The 18,294-nt window shown below is 40.0% G+C and overlaps 2 protein-coding genes across 8 annotated transcripts in view; both read right to left on the bottom strand.

The window, feature by feature from the left end:
- Positions 1-1,720, bottom strand: part of LOC109522650 (cGMP-dependent protein kinase 2-like) — a gene marked incomplete at its 3' end in the record, with an annotated part of 34,394 nt that extends 32,674 nt beyond the window's left edge. Inside the window, exons 1-2 of the mRNA XM_019881396.1 lie at positions 1,624-1,720; positions 1,080-1,191 (exon numbers count right to left, since the gene is read on the bottom strand). Of these exons, the coding sequence (XP_019736955.1) occupies positions 1,080-1,177 (98 nt within the window). The remainder of the gene's footprint in view (positions 1-1,079; positions 1,192-1,623) is intronic.
- A 7,062-nt stretch (positions 1,721-8,782) lies between these two features.
- The window catches only part of col13a1 (collagen, type XIII, alpha 1), a 154,276-nt gene continuing 144,764 nt past the window's right edge, over positions 8,783-18,294 (bottom strand). For 5 of the 7 annotated variants that reach the window (XM_019881416.1, XM_019881424.1, XM_019881441.1 and 2 more), the window contains 2 exons: positions 15,247-15,285; positions 8,783-11,031 (listed from right to left, as the gene is read on the bottom strand). In XM_019881416.1, coding sequence (XP_019736975.1) covers positions 10,999-11,031; positions 15,247-15,285 — 72 coding nt within the window. In that variant the 3' untranslated portion in view covers positions 8,783-10,998. Of the gene's footprint in view, positions 11,032-14,462; positions 15,156-15,246; positions 15,286-18,294 lie in introns of those variants that run through there. The other 2 variants (XM_019881456.1, XM_019881433.1) reach the window with 1 other exon arrangement.

Genomic DNA, 18,294 nt, shown 5'->3' with positions numbered 1-18,294 from the left:
CGATTTGGTGTTTGGAGCCACACTGGATTGTTTTACTAAGGCAGCAAGGAAACGGCTGGGCACTTACAAGCTACGGTGCGTTTAAAAACGTTTGGGGACACACGCGTAGATCTGCACCTCAGTGAACAGGCACGACATTGGTGAGTAAATGAATTTTATTTTACATTTCTTCTTGTCATTTTATTTCGTTAGTATTAAATTCATGGTAACGAAATAAAATGACAAAGATACAAAAATGTATCAAATAAATCTGCTCACCTGCAATTTATAATGGCGCATTGTAGTCACCTTCGTGCACGAAAGTGCGTTCAATCTCAGCTGCTCAACATTTTCAGTTATTTGCTGTTGAATCGCCGATTTTCAAAATGCAAATTATCTGTTTATTTTCAAAGAATAGTTTGTTTTGTTATTGTTTGGTTGGTGTCTTATATGAAACTGCGACATTGCGCAATTTATTGGACAGACTTGTTTAAGATCACACAGTGTAATTTGGGTGGCATTTTATTTCGTATTTTTAAATCATCTTTTTATTTTTGACTATCTGTAAATTTAGTTTCCTGCTCTTAATTGTGAATGCATACTTGATGGTTTTAAATGCTCCTGAAATTAAGTGCTGCTTGACGAGCCTATATTGTGTATGTATGTGACGTCACTGAAGGCCTAAGGTTGAAATGCACGGCCCGCCACTGCATGAATCTAATTTTAGTTTTCAGAATGAAGTGATGCAATAAGTTGGTCAAAGATGTTTACAGTTTGAACAAGGATTTTTTTTTTGTATTTCAGGCAAATTGATGTACTTAAAATCTGACCATCCAGGATAGGAACAGTAGGTTCGAGATTCATGATAAACTCATGGTCAGTCTCCGCATTCAAAATATGTGAAAAAAGGTCAAATCTGGGATTGCAGAATTATTGTTAGCATTGAAGTGAATAATCACAGCTCTACATACACCAAGATATTTACATTATCTTTAACCGAGCTGTGTATGCTAAGTTTGACTTTTCCTTGTAATGGCTCTAGACTGCTCTGTTATACATTTTACTCATTACGCACATTTATGAGACTTGGCTTGACTAACCTCAACATTTCTGTGTCCAGCCCTGGAGGTACTGGGTGAATGGAGGTTAGGCCGTTGCTCTCCTCAGCGCGTGGGACCTTGATTGAACCGTTGCCCATGTCCAGACATTGGCCTGCCACCATAGAAATTGCTCTCAGAGCTATTTCACATCACTGTCTGTTCAAGAAGATGCTCCGCCACAGTATGAGCTTGATTGGACTGCTTTTGACGCTAAAAATGAACTCAAAAGAGCATGTAGAAAAGTGCTCTAGAAAAGAGGTTTCAACTACAGGGTTAACAATAAAAGCACACCATGATGTCACAATATAAGAATGTCAGAAATAGAACCAAATAAGAATTTAAACTACTCTATATGCACATTGAACAAAATTATGACAATACAAATGCTTTATTTTCTTTAGCTGCTCGAATCGTGCAATGAAGCATGAACTTGTCATTGCTTGGGATTTTTTTCTGAAAAGAAATGACATTTCTGCACCATTTGTCCTTTAAATTGATAGCATTCGCAAATTTAACAAATAGACCAATTATTTTCAGTATTTACCTGCCAATATTCTGTGGAGCTAATTCACATCAGTAAGCCGTGTTCCCTCATCACGTCTCCGTCCAACTGCATCTCCTCATTCTGCTGCCCGTGAGCACAATGAGACTGTTTGCCAGGAGGGGCCTTTTTTCATGCGTTGCCAAGGGTGCTTCTGATTAAATTGAAGTATCTGGCTGCCCCTGCTGGTCTTAAGCTGTTTGACATCGTGTACGCAGGCATGGGTGTGTGCGTGTGCGCGGGTTTGCTGTGTAAGACCAGCCATTGGGAGCAGCACAGAGATTTTCCCTGGTAGCCGCATGGCATAGCAAGCCTTCACGGAACATATCGAACTCCCTGACTTATTGTGCTTTTATCTCCTGCCGTTTTTAGTTATTGTTCATGCCCTGCTCTCTGGTCTTCCAAATGAGAGCAATTCGAGCCGACAACTGCTCCAGAACTCGGCAGCCTTTGGTGCAAAGACTAGTGGGTGTCCACATTATATCGGTCTTAAGATCACTGTATCGGTTCAATGGCTTTTTCATGAGCGATGTTGAGGTTCTTTTACTCGTTTTCAAATGTCGTCATGGTCCTATCTATCTGACATAATTCATCATATCAACCCTTACATGCCCCGAGGTCCTCTGGCATTGGCGTTTTAATTGCTTCCAAAGACCAAACTAAAAGAGCCTTCATTGAGCCATGATGGGCTGCACCTCTGGAACAGCCTGCCTGAAGGTGTCAGGACCGCAGAGTCTGTTGATAATTTTAAAAGGAGGCGAGTGGCTCACCTGTTTTATTTCTTATTTCATTTGTTAATAATTAACTCTTGTTTGTTCACTGATATAACTATTTAATTAATTTCTTTTATTTACTCACCTATGAAGGCCTATTCATTTACCCATTTAATAAAATTGGAACATTTTATTTCCCTAGTTATTTTTATTTATTTACATTTTATTTTGTCTTTTTAACTTTTAGCTTCTTTGACTTTTTAGAAGTTTTAACTTCAGTGTTGCCTCAACGCTGAGAGCTGTCATCCTGCAGACTCCCTGGACCCGAGGGACTTGGGGGGGTGGCTCTTCACATTGTGAGGAGTTCACACCGGTCTTCCCCAGTGGTGATCTCTGTGGCGCCATTGTTTGCGATTATGGACGATGGGACGTACCTCTCTGTGTGGATTGCTCCCATCGGTTTTCCTCACCAGGGTCCTTACTTTTCAGAAGTGTGTCGAAAGTATGCATACAAACATTCCAATTCCAAGTATGGGATATCCCTTTGGACTTGGGTGCGAGGACATTTACACATTTATGAAGAGCTCTGATCATGTGTACACACAAAACATTGCGGGAGAACAGTGAAACTACATATGGAACGGCTATAAAGATCAACAGGGGCAATCCTTCGGTCAGGGGTGCTACAGAGAGGTCAGTGGGTGATATGAAGGCCGGGGGTCAGGGAGTGTGTGTGGGGGTGGGGGGAAGCTGTTCATCGACTGGCGAAAGGTTATGGTGCACCCCCCACCCCCCAAAAAAGAAATCTCTCTGTCTGTCTCTTTCTCTCTCTCTCTGTATATATATATATATAGACACACACACACACACAAAATGTCTTATGGAGAAGGAATTGTTGAGTCAGACATCTGTTTTATACTCACTGAGGTCCCTGCATGAATGAATGATTTTTTTGTTTCCATGTTGTGTTGTCAAATGTATGAATTGTGGACATCATCTTATGATCAAAATCTGTGACCCAGCCTAAACCTTTTAATAAAACATTTTGAAATGTTTTATTGTTTGAAGTGAAATACAACAAAATATTTTCTGTTGTGCCATTTCTATCACATTGAGTCAGTGGAGTTACCATATGGCATATTGGTGCTCTGGCATCAGAGTTGCCAAGATTTTTTTTTTCTATATCTCGCTAGCATTTATGAGTAAACAGTTTAAGGCTGGGTTCGATCGAACCCCAGGGGTTTGGTGAATCGGTCTCAGAGTTTCGACGTAGCCTCTTCCATGGAGGTTAAGACACACCCGACTTAACATGTCAATTAGTTATGACACGCCTGCTTGGCCATCGCTGGCTGCAGATGATCACATTACATTGCTTGTCCAATCAGTGCTGCGGAAAATGTAGTTCGCTTAATCGTCAACGTGTGACTGTCGTGATCGTATGTCGTACAATTAAAAAAATAAATAAATAAAAGCATACTTATCTCTTGAAATTTTATTTACTTTTTTCTGTTTTTAAGAAATGCGTTTTTTTTAAATATCTTGAATTTGTAAAAAAAAAATATATATTTATTTTTCACTCATGAAGGGTTCAGTGAATGTTCATATTAACTGGTTGGGTGTGGTACCTCTAAGAAGGTTAAGAACTACTAGTTTAAGGATATGATATTACAAATGTGATGATTTAATAAAAATTCATTCTAAAAATGAATGAAAAAGGTGAATGACCAACATTGACAAATGTGCATATTGAAACTTAATCATTGGCATTTTTTTCAAGCCTTCATACAATATAATTTACCTTCTTGATAAATCTATACTTTGTAAATTAAAGTCCATTTACATCTTGGGATGTCTGAAAGTTCCTCAAAATCTTTGGCTACACAAAGTTACAGAAAAAAACAGTTTTCGGTTATGAACAGGTTTTGATTGCTGTAGTCACTACAGCAATCAAAACCTGTGTAAAAAAAAGAGTAAAATACATGAAGCTGAATTTACGTTGTTTCTCTCGAGAAACCAATTGTACCCCCCAACATCTTAAACTGTTATACTTCCACGCTGTTACTTACAGTCACACAATATTATCACATTTCAATTTTCAGCCCAAAAATGTAAAACACAGACGCTTGGTCCCATGGCAAGTTCAATTGTCTGGAGTGGCACCTGGCAGCAGGGGGGTGCGGTGGGGGTCTAACCAGAGTCCAGGGGTGGCGCTGACTTCCCCGTTCTCCACTCTTCGAAAAATGAGGCCCCTGGATCCCCAATGCCTTGCTATGTCTCTACACCAGGGATGGCCAACCAGTCAGAGACTAAGAGCCAATTTTTTTTACTGTGTTACTGCAAAGAGCCACATCATACACATGGGCACACATAAGCATTACCGCATCCTTTCCTTGCGCGCGCGCGCGTACACGCACACACCCACAACTCTTCCTCCCATCCTATTTCCGCCTCCCACCCCTCGTGGTCGACTTGGGACCAGTCTGCTGGCTCCCAGTTGATTGCGATCGACGTATTGGTCACCCCTGCCTTAAAATCAGAGGTAATTCGCTGACTAGCTTAGCACTTAGTGCCGTTGCTTGCGCATGAACGGTGATTCAGTTGTCATTGACTGATTGCCCTATTTGTTAATCAAGTAACGGGATTGATGATAGGCTGACATAGTAAGTTCTGTGTATTTAGCACCGTTGTTTGAATGGCAGCGCCACAGCCGAGGCGTTTTCGACGCTTGTCATGTGAAAGCCTGGGAGCCGCATTGAACCAGCCAAAGAGCCGCATGCGACTCGCGAGCCGCGGGTTGGCCACCCCTGCTTTACACTGTCATTTAATGTGTTGCGAGTGAGTGTGAGTGGGTGCGTGCGTGTATATATTTGAACCTCTGACATTTACTGTGAACACAGAACATTTTGACTTTATTTATTTATGTATTTTTTTAAATACCCATTCAATGACAGTTGAGGAAAAACAGTTCGGCATTCAGTTATGACAGCTGCCATTATATGTATTAAAAAAAGAAAGTAAAAATAACTTTGGAAAACAAAATGACCATATTTACTCCTTAAAACATTCATTTCAGACAGCACACTTACCCGAAAGGTTATCTCGAATGGATCAACAAACACATGGATCTTCGCGAACACCACAACTGGTCTAATTCAATCTCCGAAAGAAACATATACTGTACTCTACACCTCAATTCACTGTTGCTGAGAGCATGTCGAATGGCACAAACCTGTTTAAATTGGCAGATTGCAGTTAACTGTGCGTGAAATGTACAATATTGTATGTATGATTGTACAGATTAGCAATAAAGAAAAACAAAATAAAAAACATAGTTAGTGCCTCATAAAAGCCGACCATTCACATGCAAAGTGTGCATAATGCCCTTCTTGCAGATAGTTTTACTAATCTGAATTTCAAATAAATAAATATGTACATAGACATATATATGTATATAGATTCTTGATTATTTCTACTTTTATACGCATCTCCAGAAAATCTAAATTTAATCCCTGCCTACACTTTACAAACTAAAGAGAAAACAATGTGCCCCTATCTGATAATCTATGAATTGCATATTATTAAAAATATTAATTCTGTGTCTTTATGCATTTTTCATTTTTAAATTATCCTGCGGACCTGATCGAATGTCCTCAGGGGCCGGTTCCGGCCCGCGGGCCGTGTGTTTGACACCATGCTCTATATAATATAAAGCTGCATTGTATTGTATTCCTTTTAGTGTAGCGCCATCTAGTGGATGCATAATGCAACCGCAACTACTATTGTAGCTTCTATTCCATGTGCCTTATAATGCAGTGCGCCCTAGATATGAAAGCCGTTTTAAAATATGCCATTCATTGAAGATTCACTCTATAAGCTGAAGCACCTTATAGTGCAGAAAATATGATATGCCGTAAATTCCGGATTACAAGATGCTACTTTTTTCCACACTTTCAACACTGCGGCGTGTAATATGAAGCGGCTTTTTAATTTTTTTTTTTCCATCGCGGGAAAAACATGGACCAACAAAATGAATGAGTAGTTCACTGAGGTCCAATGAGATTGTATGACTAATCACAACTTCCGCTCTGTTCGCCATAGCGGGGAAAAATGTGTTACCTGGCAACCGTCGACCAATAAAATGAATGAGTAGTACACAGGGGTCCAATGAAATTGTATGATTACCGGTAATCACAACTTCCTTATTTCAGTCTTTCTTCTAACCCTGATCAACATGGAGAATACCAGACGAAAAGCATATGATGCAGCTTTTAAACTAAAAGCGATCACTCTGGCAGTTAAAGAAGGAAATCGAGCTGCTGCCCGTAATCTTGGCATAAACGAGTCGATGGTGCGAAGGTGGAGGCTCCGGCAAGAAGAACCGAGCTAGTGTAAAACGACAACCAAAAAGACCCATGCACATTTGATTTGCCTCTCACTCGGACTGTAAATAAAAAAGTGACTCCTCCGTCATACTAAAAACAAGCGGCCACGAGAGAACACATTTTACCTGTGTTTTGAGCTGCGCAGCATCGGGCCTAAAGCTGCCACCGATGATCATTTTTAAGCGGCTGACTAGAGAAATAATTTCATATATCTTTTCCCATTTATATGATTTGCATTATTCTATTTAAAGCCTAGTGGGCTGCAGTATTTCTCCTCGTAATTACGCAAATGTGCATCAAGATCTCTCTTTGTCTGGCCTCTTATTATGTGTTTCAGCGTAATTTCATTGTACAATTTCATTTATCATGCTCATAAAAATATGGAGATTATTTTAACCTTAAGAAATTGTTGGGTTTTTTTCTGCGAGGGTTCAGCGGGGGACCGCGTCCGCAGCCTCACCCGGAGGCGCTCCAGGCGGCAGGGACGCAGAAGCAAACCCCTGCCTACTCATTGGCCAGCGGTTTATAATATGGTGCGGCACATATAATTACAAAATTGATTTTTCTTCATAAATCTGAGCATGCGGCTCTTAATCAGGTGCAGTCTGTAACCCGGAATTTACGTTACTTCAATTTCCTCAGAAGATAAATCTCTCCAATAAAAGACGATTCAATCTGTATCTGGATAGATTTCTGAGTTCCACTATTCGGTTTGGTTCAGTTCGTTGCCTTTGCCTCCTTTAAAATAATAAAAAAAAAAACACCTTTCCAGTTTAAATCGTTTTTTTTTGTTCCACCCCTAATATTGACGGGCAGATAACAGTCCGTCCCAGAAACTATTCTTGTTGGAAAATAAACAGTATTGCTTATATGATCATTATCCACATCTATTTGTCCATACAATTTGAAATGACTAGTTCGTAGATTGTCCCCAAATGCACAATAAATTGTAGAAACCACACATTCAATCAATCTTGTCGTATACCTTCTTAAAATAATAATAATAATAATAATAATAATAATAACAATGCCACTTTTCCAACACAGTATATTTCAGTTCAGGTCAACATGGCACAGTTTGGAAGGATAATCCATAATCTGTCTTGTATTTTTATCAGCGAACATTTCAATGAGGATGGCACTAGAATCGGCTCAGTAAATCAAATGGCATCATGTAGCTTGTCAATTGATTCAACAAAGAGGAAGGTCACACGGTAGACAGAGGGAGAACTAATGAGGTCATCTTGCACTTCTTAGTAGGCAGCTGTTTAGTGCACACATGGACAAAATTGTTGGTAGTAAATTCAAGGAAAAGAAACCAATGAAAATCAGGCACTGCTTTTGAATTGTGGTTATACCAAATTATTGTAAAAATAAATAAATAAATAAACAAAACTAATGAAACTGGCCTAGACAAGAAAATTACGGTACCATGAATTTAATATTTTGTTGCAAAACCTTGAGGTTGGAGTTAAACCTTTAATTTTTTTGGAGGTTGTCCTTTACTCTTTTGTTCCCATTTGTATAATTTGTCTCTTCAGTTCGTCATTTCACTTCCGTGAACACATCCCAGGAGGCTGGCTCCACTGTCGTTGATTTTAATTTTCTGAATAGGTGCAGTTGCAGTCACGGGTACTGAGATGGTCCTGTCTCTGTCTATAACTTTCTTTCTAATCTCCTCGCTTTGCTTCTCATGGCCCATGTTTAGAGTGTTTACATAACATTCCACCAAGAACACATTGACTATTTGTCACCTTTTAATTAGGCTGACTGACTGGTTTGAAGCTTAAAGACACCCGTGATACTAGTTAGACCACACACTTCGGTTAACCATGTCCCTATGGTCAAATTATTTTCAATCCTTTCTAAGGGTAGCATTTATTTGCCCAGGGTTGTTTCATGTTTTTTTTTTTAATTGTTGATCCACATTTCAAAAGCAATGTCTGAGGTTCATTGGGTCATTTTCATTTATTATTACTATTATGTATTATTGTTGTTGTTTCTTTCATGAACAGACAGGTGCTAACCATTTTGCCCAAGTGTGTCCAATGCCGAGTTTTTATTCCATTGGTGGTGCCTTTGTCAATGGATTTTTAATAATGCAGGGTAAGTTTATCAGTTGCCGACCACACTTAGAGTGTCTTGCGGCACTTTCCAAGTAAGATGTTAAGGTGTATTGTGCAATCTTTTTTTTTTTTTTTGGTACTCTTTGCATGGATCTGAGGTCAACTGTACCACAGAGGACTCCAATCAATACCGTCGGTCCAGAAGCATTCATACTGTGCATACTTTTAGTTTGATTCAAGGGGTTCCATAAAAATAGGGCATTTATCATTTCATCCAAACTATCTATTTTCAGGGCCTCAGAAGTACTGTATGTTGATTCTTGACAAATTGTAAACACAGCAATCCCGGAATTCATTCCTACAAAGTAGTAAGTGGATGCCATTTTTTTTCCTGAAACACTGTGAATTATATCTGAAAATCTACACTTTCCAATAACATATTAGTGATTTTTTTTTAATCCACTGAGGTGGTGGAATGAGGAAAAAAGAAATCTTCATCTGAACCTAACTGTATATATACTGTATTGTAAAACACACACAAAAAAAGAAAACCACTAGATATTAAATAACAAGGAACGACAAATAGAACAAAAAAAAACTGAAATGATCTGAAACAGACCAAACACAACGCTATACAAAAAATATATATACTCAATCAGAGCTTTGCTTTTTTTTTTCTAAATACAGTTGAATAATAAATATAGTTTACAACTTCACTTTATGGACGGTCCTCATTAAATGGGGTTGGACAAGACCCATGGAAAATAAAAATCAAATGGATGGATGGAGCATGTTCTAGATCTCATGAAATATGTTTGGGGTACACATGAAGTGAGGGTGCGAGCAAGACACCAACCCCCGCCCCCTCATCGAAGGCCACCGACCTCTGACCTCCCAAATCTTAATCGGGATATCTGGAAAATAAACGATGCTACAAATGTGCCCCAGACAAATCTTCTCATGAGAGGGGAAGCTGTCAAAACGGCAAAAGTGTACTTTGTCCATTTAACATTTTCACTTGAGGTGGGTGCAATGACCAGGTCGCTAAATGCACGTTTATATTTCCAAATGCACGCATTGACGATTTTTGGGTGGTGTATCTTCATATGAATGCAAATGAATTGCTCAACAGAGACTGAAAGAACATGGGCCTGTTTTAGGAGGCAGCTGTCAATAGTGACACGGAATGCTTTTCTCCACGAAAGAAACAAAATGTGCGTGTGTCAATCACCGACAAAGATTGACGAGGTGATTTGACATCGTTTTGTTTGATTATCTGCATGCACACCAATGGAAGCGTGGGCACTTTCACTCAAATCCCCTCAAAACGTGTTATGATGTCGGAAATTAACAAGCAGCGCTTGCTGTATCTGCTCAACGCTGGATGCACAGGCTACTTATTGGGAGTAACACACATACAGCACTATCGATGTGGATACTCTGCAATCTATATACAACGCTTGAATATGTTTATATACACGCAATCATTTTGTTTATATTTTACAATACGTACAATTACAACTTTGAATTCTCGACTACTTGATGACAACAGTTCAATTGAAAACAATCAGCATTATCACATATGTGACCAGCCATGATGTGAAGCTGGTTGCAAAACGTATACCGTTGAACCAACTCTTCCGAATATTGTATCTTCTAGCTGCATCAAAGGGGCTTTTTCGCATGAGAATCAGAAAAACACTAAAGGAATCGTCATGAGGCTCTCCACTGTTCTTATGATGCATCTTACTATGTATATGCTGTGAACTGTTCAGCACACCATAACGAGCATGTGCTCAGTAGCTCATGCCTTGTTTTCACGAGATGGTGAGAGGACCATCACGTAGAGTTAAAGATATCCATCAGCAGCTACATTTTTTTTTATCTATTTGTGTGACTGAAAGTTGTGCTACCCCATAACCTTTAACCCTTTCATGCACCCTGCAACCTGATAACATGATTAGCTGTCCACTGTAGTAACCGCTGTCCCCGAAAGGGTTAAAAACAAACAAACAACGGCCTCTAAAACATGTGTCAGGTCGAAATCATTTTGCTCGCGACAGCTACTGGCGCTTCAAACGTCACTCGGGTGTCTGTGTCCAGTCTCACAGTAAAATGTTGACACGGCAGCTCCAGGTTGTACAAAGCTCCAAAAAGATCTCTCTGAAGGCCTTCAGGTTCCTCCCTTCTGCCCCTATGGGATACTTGCTGGCGTTCTTACTTCTTAGCCAGTTGGAAGGGGTGTTGACCCTAAAATAGTTATGAAAACACTTGAGTCAAACAATAAGACTTTTGGTGCAAAAAGAGGTTAGAATTTGTGACCAGTGAAAAGTGCAAGTCCAGAGTTTTTTGTTGACGGACGACTACACCCGGTTTGCTTTATAAAGACGAAAGGCCATTGACGTGTTCTACATTATGGCAAAATTTGCTACAATTAAGTAACTTAAATAAAATAAAATAAACAACTACTCCCCACATGCCATCAGACTTCTGAAGAATTTATATCACGATTCATCAACCACACTGTAAAATAATTTTAAATCCTACTCAATTGGAGGTTTACACTCTGAAATACTTCTGCAACCTGCTTAACTGAATCGTCAAATGCTCTTTTTCCACCAGTATATTTCTTTCATCACTTAAAGTACCGGTAGCTCTTTTTCAATGTTTTATATTCTTTGCATAAGTAGAGGGAGATTAGCAAAATAAGAATTTCATTGCCCAGTGTGCTACCGTTGTGTTTTTACTGTGCATATGACAAATACACATCGTGCATACGGAATTTACTCCACATTAGATCACAATATTTTGGTCTCAAATCAAATTACCGTATTTTCCGCAATATAAGGCGCACCTAAAAGCATTCCATTTTCCCAAAAGTCTACAGTGCGCCCTATAATTCGATGCCCTTTATGTATGGTGTTACACCGTCTCTTTATAGTCCCCATTGAGTTGTTTACCTGTTAGTGTTTCTATGCCGTCTAGTTGTGATTATTAGCAGGAACCAATTGCAACCTAAAAGGTGATTGACAGGTGCATTCACCTATACCGGGGGTCAGCAACACGGGGCTCCGGAGCCACATGCGGCTCTTTAGCACTGCCTAGTGGCTCCCTGGAGCTTTTTAAAATGTTTGACATTGGAAAAAGATGGGGGAGTGAAAATATATTTTTTGTTTGAATATGGTTTCTGTAGGAGGACAAACATTCTTAACATTTTTCCAATGCTGTAAAAATATCTCGAATAAATATTAGATTTCAACATTTCTGTCAATGGAGATTTGCATCATAGCCTGCGACACACGTTTCTATTAGCACAGCGGGATGCCAGGCAGGTGGCTGTTGTAAGAAGAAACGGCGTTTCATGTCCAATTCACCGAGGGAACTGGCAAAGAATGGCAATCTGAAGGACCGAGAGAAGCATTTTAAAACGGGACATGTCAGCTACAAAAGTTAACACGCTGCAAAAATGCGTCCCGTGCCTCGTTCATTTTAGCCGCCGTTATGGCTGTTGCTCATTATGGCATGCGTGTGTAAGTGCGTGCGTTTGCATGCGTGTGCGGTCACGGGTCGATCGCGGGAGGCTGGTTGATCGAAGAATAGAACTTTGGTCAAAAAAGGTTGGGCCTGTCAAGCAGGGGGGCTCTACAGGATGCACTGCAGGGGGGAAAAAAAAGTTTAATCGGCAAGGCTGATTGTGTATTTGTAGCCAACTTAGTCATTTTGATAGTAGGCTAATATAGCTAATATAGATACATACAGCGTGTGTTTCTTTCTGAGGCTTTTAATTTGTTGCGGCTCCAGACACATTTTTTTGGTCCAATATGGATCTTTCAACATTTTGGGTTGCCGACCCCTGACCTATCCACACTCAAACAGACAACTACTTAATGAAAGGAAGATAATACCACAAGCATAGTTAACTACTGATTAAACGAATCAAGACTTCTAAGGATAGATTGTGGATGTGAGCCAACGAGGTTTGTGTGCCTTTCTGCTGAATCAATTGTCTTCAGGACTTTTGTCTTTCATTTATTCTTTTGTAATGCCATTTTTATTTATATGTTTCATGTCTGTGTTTGTGACCAGTTCGGCATGGCTTTGCTCTCTCTAAAGCTGTATTGTATTGTATTCCCTTTAAAGTAGCTCTATCTAGTAGATGCATAGCACAAATGCACCCATTATTGTAGCTTTGTAGATTTGATGCACCCTATGACGATGAAATGATGGTGAACGGTTATCAAAAGCACAATGCAGAGGTATTGTGACATTTCAAACTCAAGGAAGAAGAGTTTGACTCAACTGAAATGATGCTATTCATATAATACCATACATTTTCCAATAAAATAACAATAGATGTTAATGATGTTGCGACTATAGGCTTGTCCCATTGTGGGTCGCCACAGAAAGTCCCAGAGATAATTTGTCAGAGACATTTTTTTCCGCCAGATGCCCTTCGTGATGCAACACATCAATTATTTATGCGGACTGGGGACCGGAAGTTGATGGGAATCAAACCCATGTCATCAACAGGAAGGGCAGCAGCACATACTAAACCACTGCATGTCATGTTTATTGTAATAATGAAACACAAGATTTGCTAACTTGCATACCGTTGGCTGCCTGATGTGCCATCACCTCTATTTCAGTACAAGCATTGAGCTGTGTGTGTGTGTGTGTGTGTGTGTGTGTGTGTGTGTGTGTGTGTGTGTGTGTGTGTGTGTGTGTGTGTTTGTGCGTGTACATGTGGTTTGATTCAGGTACTCAGTAAATGTAAGCACAGTGATGTCAAATGTTTCTCAGGATCGTAATTGTGATATTAGAGATAAATTAAGCATGGCCACTGTTTTACAAGCTACAAATACAAATCTAAGTATGCTTTGCGTTTGTGTTCATCTCGTTTGATTTTTGACTCTGGATTACACTTCACAGGCTGTACATATGATTGGAAATGTTAAAAAAAACTCACCCCATTCAGTGCATGCAGTGCGGCACGCAGCTACTAATATACGCCCGAGTGGATTAACAACTGCAAACAAGCTCTGGGTTAGTGATCAACGCCTTATGAGTGGACACATCATTTGCATAAACTGTTCTTGTACTACATTTGGATAGTGACTCGATCTTGAGGTTGTTCCTATAGACAGGTCAATACTCAGTGATGAACATTTCAACATCATTCAGATCAACACGGTCGTTGCTTTAAATAAAGCACTTGATTGGCTTCCATATGAGTGAAGCAATGTGTTGGCTGGATCAGCCCTTAAGGGTGAGTGTTAATGTTCATGTCATATAATGGGTGTTTAATGCTGACAAAAAGCTACAGTGAATACAGAGCCACACACTTGTGAAGCATGACACGGCATATAATAATACAGTTTTGGTAAAAATAAGATACAATGTATTGAAGCCAGCAACATGGTCATTATAATGGAAATCTTAATTGATGTGCCGCTGTGCAAAGTCATACTTTCAGGACATTTCATGCATTGGAAATTGGTTAAGAGATCTAAGTTTAGACAAGAGACAAAACAAAATCAAGTATTCAATGCAAATGCCTTGGCTAGCCATGTTATTTTAAGCTAATAGTAGTGCAAGATTTATTTTTATTTTTAGTTTGGTGTGGGTCAAAGCCACTCTTGTTCCAAGAAACAGCCGTGGAAATGAATGCAATTACGACAAACACGCGTTCAATATTATCTTCATTAATGTGTTGTTACATACTACACAATTAAGATGTGACATTATTGATTTTAGAATACAAATGTTACATTTTGGCACATTTGTTTGGTTTCAACAGGATCCAACCCAAATTCACTCTTTCATTTTTCCAATGTGCAACAGTATTTGGGAGAGAAATTAACATCAAAAACATTGACAACCCTAAGTCAAAGTGCAGGCTTTTACACTCCTTTTCAACACTGTGGGAACATTGTGGGAAAATACAAAAAAAAAAAAAAGTTTAATATTTTATCACAAGGAGAAATGTTCATCTAAGTCTGTCCAAATACCAAATATAATACCCACAAAATCTGTCCAGCCGCACAACTCAGTGTAGCATGGTCTTGTCCAAGAGAATAAAACGAGCTACAATAAGTTAAAAAGCATCATCCACATCACGGTATGCACAAATATCATGCATATGTAACTGCTAATAATTAATTCTTCCCAATTCCAACATATAAAAACTAAATGCATAGATATAAAATCAAATACATTGTCATGTGTAATAAAATAAAATTAGAAAAAAAAAAACATCTGTACAAAACCTTGTGTTACTTGTTTTTTTTTAATGGTAATAGGCTACAAATGGACAGGAAAAAAGTAGAAAAATAAATATTCTATGTACAACCACGCAAGCCATTGCAAAGTTATCACTGCAGGGAGGAAGCAAAAGGCACAATGTTAGTTCGAACAATGGCACTCGGGAAGTTAGAAACATGGTGTAGGTGTCAAACTTTTCCTTACTTTGTTCCAACAGCCTGGTACAGGTAGGCCATCATCTCCCTGGAAAGAGAAAACAAAATGGTGAACACTCACAAAATAGAGCGACATGCAACTCTAAGGCCATCCAACAATTACGGGTGGAAAGCAGATCCAAAAATATCCACTCTCACTCATCGACCCCTCCTTTGAGCCCCCTCAACCAAGTCACCGTTTTCACTAAACTGGATCTTTGCAGTGCTTATCATTTGGTGAGTATCCAGGATGGGGATGAGTGGAAAACAACCTATAAGGATGGCCCTTGGCCTCTTTGAATATTTGGCGATGACTTTTGGTCTCACAAATGTGTTTGCCGTGTTTCAAGCACTCATTAATGACATTCTCCCAGAGATGCTTTCCCAGTGTGTGCATGTTGATCTCAATGACATTTTTTCTCTCGAACTTCTGAAGAAGACATCCAGCATGTCAGATTAGCGCAACAAGGCTTCCTAGAGAACAGAAAACTTTGAGTTCGGTGTTCCCACTATTACTTTTCTTGGCTACATACTCACCCGCGGTCATCTTAGGCTGGATCCCACAAGATTGAGGCTCCTTGGCAAGCAGCTCTAACAGTTCCTGGGGTTTTCAAACTACTGCTTTTTAAATGTATTTCAAACACCAATGCAGCACCTGAAGTGCCTTCACATGACCCCATTTGAGAACCACTGTTGTAGCCTGTCTTCGGGTTATCATCCCCAGTCCAATGAACAGTCAGAGAGAGCCAATCAGGACCTGGAGTCAGCCCTTCGGTGTTTCTTGGCCCTCCATCCAACTTCCCGGCGCCTTTCATGGGTCGAGTAATTCCACAACTCCCTCACCTCCTCAAACAAAGACCCGTCTTTATTTATGGTCGCCTATGGGTATCAACCCCCAATGTTCTCCTCCCAGAAGCAAAAGGTCACTGTTCCCTCAGTCCATGAACATCTCGTCATTTGTAGGCATGCCAGAGTTGCCCTGTCCCTCACAGCCCAACACAACCATCAATTGTCTGATAGGCATCCCCTTCCTGCCCCAGCACTCCAAAGAGGTGTTCTTGATGGTTTCAGATTTCGGTAACGTCTGCCCAATGGTAGAAGTTCAAACAGGCGATATCCAGGGTGAGAGGGGTCTCTGATTATTTTTTTGCACCTTACTGAGGCAACAAGTTCAATACAGTTCATCGAGAGAAGGCAGAGGGAAACCGATAATTTTCTTGGCCATATTAATGACACTTTGGAAAGCCTTCCTGTCTGCTCTTGTGCAATTGGCAAACCATAGAGTACGGATGGAAGGCCACCAGCAGTTTTTGTGGCAGGTTGTTACTCCTTAGAACCCTCAAGAAATTCAGTCTTTGCTGCATCTTCTTCACAATAGTAGTATTCTGCACACCCAAGAGGTGAAGATCAGGTACCCTCTCCACGAGGTCCCCATAGATGAGCTGTGGCTGAATGTCTGTCCTTCTGTAATGCCCAATAATCTCCATTGTTGTGGTTTTATTTAGGATCACGTTATGTTGACAGATCACTGACAGTCGCTGCACCTCATCCTGGTGTGCTGATTCATCCTGCCCAGAGATAAGCTCTACCACAGTTATATCATCCACAATGATGGGGGAACAGTCATAAGTATACAGGGTGAAAAGTAGGCGACTCAGTACACAGCCCTGGGGGTACCCCATTCTGAGGCTAATGGCCGATGAGACGTGGGGGGCCTATTTTCACCCTTTGGGAGTGGTTCAGGAAATCGAAAATCCAAAGGCAGATAGAGTAAAACAGACCCAGGCCTGGCATCTTATTCACCAATCTGCAGGGGAAGATGGTATTAAACGCTGAGCTGAAGTCTACTAAGAGCAGCCGGACATAGCTCCCATGCTGCTCTCGATGGGACCGAGCATAGTGGAGAGCTATTGCTAGGGCAGCCATCGTTGACCTGTTGGTTTGTAAAGGGAGAATCAAAAACCGGGAGGAGACAGGAACTGATGTGAGCTCGGACCGGTTTTTCAAAGCAACTCCAAGCCTTTGGGTGTCAGCGCCAGTAATAGTCATTCAGTCCACTGATGTTCTTGGGTGGGATACAATGATGGAGGACTTCAGGCAGGGAGGGACAGTTGCCTGGCTTAAGGAACGTTTGAAAATGGACGTGAAGATCGCAGCCAGCTGATCAGCACAATCCCTCAGCTCCTGCCATGAGATGGTGCTGGAACCGGCTGTATCTACACTTTGTGATTTTGAATTTTTCCTTTGATCCACATAACTATTCACTGCTGTCAAAATATCTTTGTTAGTTGCACAGCAATTTTAGATGACACTTCATCCATCAATTTCATACTGTCGATGCACGACAGCACATGGCACACTCAAGAAGAAAGATTTTCATCCCTTTTTTTTTTGATAAAACAAGTTTGAGCAAATGATGATCAATAAAAGGATATTGAACGAATATTCCCTTTAATTTTCCATGCGGATGAGAATTCACAAAAATTCACGGAGCTAATCTGTCCACCACAGTACCGCCAAAATCAAAGTCAAACCCCCTTGTATCAAAGTAGAGCAATACAGATTTGTGACACAAATAGGATTTGTTGTAGTTTGAAAGAATTGGTAAAGGAGTCATTTTATGCCACTTTTGATATTGTTAATCAGCCCAAATTAACCAGGAATCACTGTAAGTAAATATGAAACTTGTAATAATCTACAGCTCAGGTTCCAATTTTATTTTATTTTGTAATGTGCTGCATTCATGTCCAGTGCGCTGAGAGTGTGAGAGCAGTGTGCAATTGCTCACAGGCGCTTAGGGGGAACATTGTACTGAACAAAGTCTGACTCATGTGTGAAGGTCAAATTTGGTGAAATGACCATTAAACTATGAAATACATACATACACACATACATACATCTTTACAAACCTTTAGTATGGCATTCAGTGACAGCTGTGTGACAACACTAATTTGCAGATGCTCTGCAATGTTAAGTGTGCGAGTGGAGAAGTAAAATTGAATTCAAGCTCGAAAATGAAAACAATTCTATGCATGGAAAAAAAAAAAAAATATATATA

Source organism: Hippocampus comes, unplaced genomic scaffold (genome assembly GCF_001891065.2).
Source record: "Hippocampus comes isolate QL1 unplaced genomic scaffold, H_comes_QL1_v1.1 scaffold231, whole genome shotgun sequence".
In the NCBI taxonomy this organism is placed as follows: domain Eukaryota; kingdom Metazoa; phylum Chordata; class Actinopteri; order Syngnathiformes; family Syngnathidae; genus Hippocampus; species Hippocampus comes.
This window is presented reverse-complemented; position numbering and strand designations above follow the sequence as displayed.